This window comes from Phalaenopsis equestris, unplaced genomic scaffold, assembly GCF_001263595.1.
Source record: "Phalaenopsis equestris unplaced genomic scaffold, ASM126359v1 Scaffold001267, whole genome shotgun sequence".
Classification (NCBI taxonomy): domain Eukaryota; kingdom Viridiplantae; phylum Streptophyta; class Magnoliopsida; order Asparagales; family Orchidaceae; genus Phalaenopsis; species Phalaenopsis equestris.
The window spans coordinates 20,394-29,533 of NW_018165706.1; the positions used below are offsets into that span (position 1 = coordinate 20,394).

At 40.4% G+C, this 9,140-nt stretch overlaps 2 protein-coding genes across 2 annotated transcripts; both read right to left on the bottom strand.

Annotated features, from left to right (window-relative positions):
- Window positions 1-1,448: 1,448 nt before the first annotated feature.
- Window positions 1,449-6,367, bottom strand: LOC110033714 (cyanidin 3-O-rutinoside 5-O-glucosyltransferase-like). Its single transcript, XM_020737773.1, has 2 exons — window positions 6,154-6,367; window positions 1,449-2,074 (listed from the first exon to the last, which is right to left on the bottom strand). Exons 1-2 carry the CDS (start codon window positions 6,365-6,367, stop codon window positions 1,449-1,451), a joined length of 840 nt encoding a protein of 279 aa, XP_020593432.1.
- Window positions 6,368-6,881: 514 nt separating this feature from the next.
- LOC110033718 (cyanidin 3-O-rutinoside 5-O-glucosyltransferase-like) lies at window positions 6,882-8,895 on the bottom strand. Its single transcript, XM_020737776.1, has one exon. The coding sequence runs from the start codon at window positions 8,406-8,408 to the stop codon at window positions 6,966-6,968; it is 1,443 nt and encodes a 480-aa protein (XP_020593435.1). The 5' UTR covers window positions 8,409-8,895; the 3' UTR covers window positions 6,882-6,965.
- Between the last annotated feature and the right edge of the window lie 245 nt (window positions 8,896-9,140).

Below are 9,140 nucleotides of genomic sequence, written 5' to 3' on the forward strand. Positions count from 1 at the left end.
GGTCGTAGTGGCGAGTACATTTGTAGGTTGCAAGGGTCGGTGTTTGGAGTCACACTAGTTGAGGACCATGTAGACCATAGCTGGTCATGTAGGCCGTGGTGGTGAGTAGTAGTGGTGTCCGTCAGTCTTGGGGGTTAGAGTTAGAACCTGCGAGAGATGAGGACCATATAGATCTTAGTTTATCACGTAGGTGGTAGTGGTGATTAGCACTGACATTTGTAGGCTTATGTGACCAAAGTCAAGAGCTTCATGAGCGTATGTGTGGTGCCTCATTACACAAATCTTTGAGATGCATTGTTACACCATCTTTGGGGTGGCATCCTAATGTTCGAGATGATGCGTCGCTTTGCCTATTGCTTCATGACTCTGTGATGTCAGTTGTCGCTTCACATAGTGGTTCATCGTAAAGAGCAAATGGATGTCGGAGAGTGGTGGTCTCCATCAGGCAACGACTGGTGGTCGTCAACAGGCAGTGGCTGGTTGTCGACAACAGGCAGTGACTGGTTGTCGATAGCAGATAGTTACTAGTGGTCAGCGGCGAAATGACGTTGGATTTTAGCTCCTTCTCTAAGCATTAAGATTTTCCTTACACTTCAAGCTCATGAGAGGGATAAAGCTCTATTTATAGAGTTGCATGTGCAATTAATACAAGAATATGAGCAATTTTGATTTACAACTCAAAAGTCTTCCCTGGATCAGACGTCTTTTAATGAATATTTGAGTGTCTTAATGATGTCGAAATTGAGTGATCTTGGGATTGTTGGATTCGCCTTATCGAGAAGTTTGATTTGACTATAAACTTGTCAGATTCAACATCTGATTGACCTTTCAGATGTAATCGAAAAAACTCTCAAACATGGTTTAACATCTTGATTGGGTTATAATTTGGATTGAATTGGACCAACTTTAGTATCATTGGGTCCGTCTCATCGAGTCGGTCAGTTTGACTATCAGTTTACTAAAATCAAAGCTCTGGACAACTCTTAATTCAAGTTTAAATATTTCTCGCTTAAAAAGATGCATTGAGATTCATGTTATACTTTGAAATTCATGCCAACCGTTATGAATTTGTTGATGGGGTATTACTATTTACAGAATTTATCCATAAATTTAACTTAAATCTCACCAAACATAAAAACATAAAAATTAAATCCAACACTCCCTTGATCACAAATTTTTAGATTAATTGCTAAATAAATAGCATAAATATGAATTTATTAAATATAATTACTACGCATATTTATGAGACATCACTCGTCCTTGCTCGGCATGGCTCGCAAGATCCGCAAAAATTTGAAAAATCCTAATCTAACAGAATTTGACAAATCCTGTTTCAACAGAAGATATTACCCATGCCACATTCCAAAATTTTATGCGAAAAAATTATTGACATATTATATCACATTTTATACCTTATATTTTGCCCTCAAAGGCCATCCACAAACGCCTTAAGGTTTTTTAGACGATGATCTGTCCTGTGCGACCGCCGCTCTAGCCTTCTCCTTACACTCCCCAACCTTCTTCCTAATCTCCCTTGCCCTATCATCATCCCCCATCACTACATCCAAACCACGCCTTAACTCCGCCGCCTCCACAACCCCATCCTCCCCTGCCTCCGCCTTCACCCCAATCCCCCATGCCGCCTCCACCAACCTCGCATTTGTCACCTGCTCAATCCACTGCGGGAGCATCACCATCGGCACCCCATTCACTATTGCCTCAGACGTAGAGTTCCACCCACCGTGCGTCACAAAGCACCCCACAACCTTGTGATCCAACACCCTCACTTGCGAGCACCACTCCACCACCATCCCGATGCTTAATTTCAAAGCCACATCCATTTCAATCCCTTCCGGTCTATTGTCCTTCCTCAGCACCAAAAAGTACGGCTGCCCACTCACCTTCAGTTCCATATCCAACTCTTCCACTTGTCGCAAAGTTAGTAGGGTCAAGCTGCTGACAGCCACGTATACCACCGACCGTTCCTTCTGCGCGTCCAACCACTCCATGTATCCTCTTTTGTCCTTCTCAAACAATTCCTTGCTTGTTTTCGCTGCAAGCACATGGTTGTTGTCTACAACCGAACAAACAGCGACCAGTTCAAACTCAGTGGTCTCATCTATCACTGGTGCTTCCAGTTGATAGAATGTGTTCACCAAAACTTTAGGTTTCTGACACTAACCGAGTTCTATGAATGTCTTTGTGGGCAGATAGGTAGAGGTTCGGCGTTGTAGTAATAAAGGGTTGGTCCTTCCTCCGTAGAGAAGGTAGGCCCGGTAGTTCTATGGAGAAAGATGATTCTTTTTTATCAGCAACGGCGAAAATGAAGCCTTGATGGCCTTGGAAGTAGTGACAGTAGATGGCGAAGATTGATGTAGGTTGTATCCAATAGTGAATGACATGGATGCCGAGATCTTGCGCAAGACCATGGTTCGATTTCAAGTTGATTTCGAAGGAAATTGGACAGTGGAAAAATTCATTGAAAATCACAATCATCCTTTGGCCGAAAGTGGTGACAAACATCTTCTTCATTCCAGCAGAAGGATAAGTGAGCTCAATACAGATGTGTTGAGAGCAATGACAGGTTCAGGGATCAGAGCAACGCATGTATACAATTTCATTGCCACGGAGGTTGGTGGTGTGGAGAATTTGGAATGCACCAAGAGAGATGCATTTAATTTCATCCAAAGAGAAAGAAGACAAAGAATTGAACAGGGAGATGTCAATGTTTTAATACAATTGTTCATGGAGAGTCAAGCTGGGGATAGCATGTTTGCTTGGGATTTCCAAACAGATGATTCTGGTAGGTTAATAAGCATTTTTTGGAGTGATGGATTATGCAGGTTGGATTATGACTGCTTCGGGGATGTCATAATTTTTTATACAAGCTGCAGATTAAATAAACATAACTTATGTTGCGCTCCATTTGTGGGGGACACCACTGGCAGAACATACTGTTTGGAGTTGGATTTTTGTCTGATGAGACTACCGAATCATTCATGTGGTTATTCAAATCATTCATTCGAATAATGAGAGACAATTATCCCATAACAATCTTTACCGATCAGGATCAAGCATTGGCAAGAGCCATTGCAAAATGCCTCTGACAAACACATCACAGATTATGTCAATGGCATATCTACAAAAAACTTTCTTCCAAAGTACACTGTGGAGTGCGTACTAAGAGCATCTATGGTCTTTTTATAAATGATTGAGCAACTGTGATTCTGAGGAGGAGTTTGAAGAAATGTGTTCCTTAATGATTGAGTTGGGAGAACTACAAAGCAATGTCTGGTTAGATGAAATGTATCGTATAAGGCATAAATGGTCAACAACATTTAATAAGGATATATTTAGTATGAGAATCCTATCAACATAGAGAAGTGAGTCGACCAATAATGTTTATCATGGTGTTTCAAAGCCAACTAGCTCTCTCATAGATTGTTTTATCGGTCTTGAAAACATAATGAAATCATGGCGCCGGAATGAGAAAACTGAAGATTTCAAATGCGGTCAGTCCGTCAGAATGCTCATGGTTAAAATCAATCCCGTCCTGAGGCAAGCTACCTCATTATGTACAAGGAAGCTTTACTCAATGTTTGAACAAGAGCTATTGAATGGATTATGTGGGTTTACAGCTGAAGTATCAAGATTGGATGATGAGGGGACAAGGCTGCCCTTGAATGTGTTAGTTGATAAAGTTACTTGTGAGGTTACATGTAGTTGCAAAAAATTTGAGATGATGGGTTTGTTATGCTCCCACGCACTATTTGTTCTCAATGTCATCAAAATAAAGGTGATTCCGGTGAAATATTTCTTATTGTGGTGGTCCATCAATACTAAAGGGGACATGTATAACATATTTGGGTGTAGAGATCTAAAAGACTATGGGTTGAATAATGTTTCTTCAAGTTCCCTTATATTTAGTTCATGCTATCAGAAATTTGCATATCAACTCATTAATAGAGCACAAGAAAATGAGTTAGCTGAGGAGTGTTTGTGGGAGACGTTTAAAAAATTATCTAGAGGTATTGAGGACGCTCTAGCAGGGAGAACGATCGAAGTAAAGAAAACAAAAAATAAGAAAGTCACAAATATAGAATGCAATGTGAACGACCCTGCTAAAAAGAGGTCAAAAGGAGTATCTACATCTAGGCTGAAAGAATACTGGGAAAAAAATAAGAAAGCTAAAAGTATAATTTTTTTAAATTTGGTATTTCCTTCATTCCATGTATAATGCATACTTCTAACTTGACCCATTGCATTCAGGAATGGAACAAGAAGTAGCAACTAGCCGTCAAGTTGTTGACGCATTCGAGCAAAGTTTGACAGATTGTCTTACCCAGGTATGTTACTAAAATTCAGTATCATTTGACTGACTTTTATATAAAAAAATCACTCAAATTGAACTTGGTATTACTCCTCTATTGCATGAATACTATGCACCGCAACTAACTGAAACGTACACTGGACTTTTGATGGATTCCATAAGTGAGAATATAGATTGATTGAAATTGTAAAAGTTGGTATACTGTAACATCTTTAAACTTTATTAGAAAGAAGTAATTGATGGTTTATAATATATTTATTTTTCAATTCAAATATTTCTGATTTCTGTCTTAATCTTGTTCAAACGTGGATAATTTGATTATCATAAATATCAATTGTATAACATGTTGAATAACACATACATAACACGTGGATAACATTGGAATAACACTTGAGTAACACTCTGAGTAACACGGTTAATAACACTCTGCAGTAACACGTAGATAACACTTGAGTAACACGCTGATCAACACATTGAGTAACACGTCATTAACATGTTGTTACATGCTGAATAACACGTAGATAACACGTTAGTAACACGCTGAATAACACCCTGAGTAACACGCTGAATAACACGGGAATAATTGGTAGATAACACGTGAGCAACACCTTGACTTAAACTTGTAGTAATCAGCTGAATATCAGGTTGTTACACGCTGAATAACACGTGAGTAACACCTATATAACATGTGATTAACACGTTGAATAACACGCTCAGTAACAAGCTGAATAACGTGTTGTTGCATGCTTAATAACACGTAGATAACACGGGAGTAAAACGTTTAATAACACCTTGAGTAACACGTAGATAGCATGGGAGTAACATGTGAATAACATGGGAATAACATGGGAATAACACGTGAATAACATGGGAATAACACGTGAATAACATGGAAATAACACGGGAATAACATGTGCCTTGCGTTACTGCCCTCTTAATGCGTTGTCTCGCAGCGAATATTCCCCGTGTTACCGGCCGATTAATCGACATTACTCTACATTACCACGCGTAATGTGACATGTTACTACACCGTGTTACCGCCGATTAAATCAGTGTTATTCCACCTTTTGTCGTGTTATTCAGCCGATTAAATTTTTGCGAAAAATTTTTAAACTATGTGAAGTACATTTTATAGGATAAATTAACTAGGATAAGTAAATTTTTTTATATTTATTAAAAATACAAACATAAAATCATAAAAATACCAACAAGATATGAATGTTTTGCCCCATATATGGTCTGTTAGACTATGTGAAGCAATTCGATATATAGTAACACAGTGTAGTAACTCTTCAGAGTGTTACTTACGCGTTATCTACGTGTTACTCTAATGTTATTCAGCGTGTTACTTGTGTGTTATCTACGTGTTACTCTCGTGTTATTCAGTGTGTTACTCAGCCTGTTATTGACATCTTACTCAGGGTGTTATTCAGCGTGTTACTTACGTGTTATCTACATGTTACTTTCGTGTTATTCAGCGTGTTACTCAGCCTGTTGTTGACGTGTTACCAGGGTGTTATTCAGCGTGTTACTCATGTGTTATCTACGTGTTACTCTCGTGTTATTCAACGTGTAACAATGACATGTTACTAAGGATGTTGATCAGCGTGTTACTCAAGTGTTATTTACGTGTTACTCAGGATGTTATTAAACGTGTTACTCGGGTTGTTCTTCAGCCTAAACTCTTTCTACGAGTTTTGTTTCACTTAGTTTATTATTTCAATTTTTAACCCAAATATATATATCATCTTAATGATCCTGCTTAAATCTCTTAAAATAATAAAATATCAGACATGTTGTACCCCCCTCAATTCTTTGTTTGCCTTCACGCATATGATGGAGCTTCTCATTCATATTAGCGACCTGTCTAGCACGTTCCTTAGTATCCGACTGTGACGAGCTGGTGCAACTTATAGAAACACGGGAGATCTCAACCTCGAAGGCTATGCTTTTTGCACCCAGGCCATAGACTCTCCCCTTTTTCCTCCCCATGGCATAGCTCGAAATAAGACTGCGCGGTGATAGGCTGGCTACCATTACTGGTGGTGGTTGTTGGGGTCTGGGAGGCCAACTGCTTGTGCCGGAGTTGCTCGTACTCCTCCTACATAATAAAAATCAATGATTAATTGTCATTTTAAACATTAAGAGTCAAAATAAATGTGAAAAAATCATTTTCTTACTACATAATAAACATTTAGTCTCCAAATAGGATCATCATATAGTTGGTGTTTTCTCTAATCACATGATCCTAATATACTACAAATAAAAAAATAAAATTGGATGTGATTCCTATACAAGGGTGTTATATAAATAAAAATACTACAAATATTAACTGATTTAAAGTGCAATACACACTTTCCTGCATATACTTGGATGTGATTCAGATACAAGGGTGTTTATATATATATAAAGATCATGTTGTCGGGCACGATTGTCTCAGTGTTTCGTCGCGTAATGGAGTTTTCATTTCCCTTCTCATTAAAGATTATTTATAAAATAAAAAAATTCATTTGAGAAATGCAAATATTATTACATCACAACAGAATCAAACGTAGGAAATACTTATCCTAATTATTGTCCATCAAAAATAATTACACATGCCACATCCATAATTTCATTATAGCTTATCCACACATTACATTATAGATCCCCAAAGACCATCCACAAACTCCCTGAGGCTTCTGGAAGATGATCCGTCCTCTGCTAGCGCCGCCCTCGCCTTCTCCTTCCACTCCCTCGCCTTCCTCCTAATCTCCCTAGCCCTCTCCCCCTCCCCCAACACCACATCCAGCCCACGCCCTAGCTCCCCCGCCTCCACAACCCCATCCTCCCCTGCCTCTGCCTTCACCCCAATACCCCATGCCGCCTCCACCATCCTCGCATTCGTCGCCTGCTCGATCCACTGCGGCAACATCACCATCGGCACCCCACTCACTATTGCCTCAGACGTAGAGTTCCACCCACCGTGCGTCACGAAGCATCCCACCGCCTTGTGATCCAAAACCCTCACTTGCGAGCACCACTCCACCACCATCCCCTTCCCTCCCTTCAAAACCAAATCCACTCCAATCCCTTCCGGTCTGCTGTCCTTCCTCAGCACCCACAAGTACGGTCGCCCGCTCGCTTTCAGCCCCACATCCAACTCTTCCACTTGCCGCGATGTCAGCCGGGTCAAGCTGCCGAAAGCCACGTACACCACCGACCGTTCCTCCTGCGCGTCTAACCACTCCATGTAACCTCCCCTGTCTTCCTCAAACAGGTCATTACTTCCTACTGCGGAAAGCAAGTAGCTTTTGTCCACTACCGGCCCAACTGCGATCAGTTCGTACTCAGGGGTCGCATCTATCACCGGAGCTTCCAGTTGATAGAACGTGTTCACCAAAACTTTAGCTTTCTCATACTTGCCAAGTTCTATGAATATGTCTTTGTGGGCGGATAGGAAGGCGTTTGGCGTGGACATGATGGATGGGAGGTCCTTCGGACTTAGAGGAGGCAGGCCGGGTAATTCTATGCAGCAAGATTTTTCTTTTTCATCGGAAGTGAAGCCTTGGTGTCCTTGAAAGTAGTGGTGGTAGATGGTGAAGACTGAAGCAGGTTGGATCCAATAGAGAACGGTAGGGATGCTGAGATCTCGGGCAACATCGGTTGCCCAGGTGAGCAATATGGTGTACAATATGCAGGTCACCGGGCGGCCAGCCGAGGCGAAGTTGCGCACCAGAGCGGCAAGGGTGCGGGAGCCGTGTGATTTTAGTTTTTCCATATAAACAATGGGTTCTACGGTGTCCATGTGAATTCCTTTGTCAAAGCCGTCAGAGTATGGGGCGTAGGAGACAACTCCGGAGATATCTGGATTGAGAGGAGTTTCCTCTGCGACATCGTCGGGCTCACCGGCAGCGGCGAGGGATCCGGGAAAGAGGAGGCGGTGAGAGTATAGAGGGGTGGTGAGGGTGACGCGGGCTTCGGTGGTTCGGGCGAGGCGGCGTGCGAGGTGACGCGCGGGATTTATCTGGCCTTGGGCGGCGATGGTTACCATTAAAAAATGGTGTTTTTGGCCATGGTGGTGGTGTTTGTTGACCATTGTTGGCGTTTCTGAAAGTTGATTGGCGGCAGAGGAATAAGAGTGGATTGGGTGAAGGGAAGATGGAGCGTTGGAGATGAGGATTTGATAGGTATATGGGATGTTGGTATGATGGTTGTGATGTGATTATATATATAATGGTCGTTCTGACGTGTGCGCTGACGATAAAGTTTTGAGAGGGGAGACAGATGGTGTGTCCTGGCAACTCTGTTTTTCCTTAAATTTGTTTCTGTTATGGGAAAAACTAGTATTATAATTTTTTTTTCTTAAGTAAGATCTAGTTAGCAGCGTCTATATAGATTTTAGTTGTTTGGAAATGTAATTTTTTGAATAAACAGTCAAAATACTGTTTATCCAAACTGATCCGTGTGCATTTTTAAAATGCACTGCATCAAACAAGCTGCCCCAAATATGGCTTATATTGTTGGAGCTAAACTCAAAACTCGATGAGCTAAAAATACAATTTTAAGCTAGCCCCGGAGATAATGGGTTGGGTTGTTAAAATGTAATTAATAAAAAAATATACTAAATATATATTAAAATTCAAAAAATATCCTTTAATTATTAAATGTATTTAAGAATTAATATTTTATTTCTGATATTGTGATTCCTTATTATTCATCTACTAAATGTTTATTCAATTTATCATTTTACTATTGAATTAGTTTAAATTAATAATATTTTTTCTCTTTCAGCTTGAATTTGTAGAATTAAATTCAAGTATGGGCTCAA

Excerpts from the sequence above, each read along its gene's own strand:
- LOC110033714 (XM_020737773.1), bottom strand. The coding sequence starts at position 6,367 with ATGGTAGCCAGCCTATCACCGCGCAGTCTTATTTCGAGCTATGCCATG. Across the intron at positions 2,075-6,153 it reads GCTCCATCATATGCGTGAAG|ACAACAACCATGTGCTTGCA; the intron begins GCAAACAAAGAA and ends GTTCGGTTGTAG.
- LOC110033718 (XM_020737776.1), bottom strand. The coding sequence starts at position 8,408 with ATGGTCAACAAACACCACCACCATGGCCAAAAACACCATTTTTTAATG.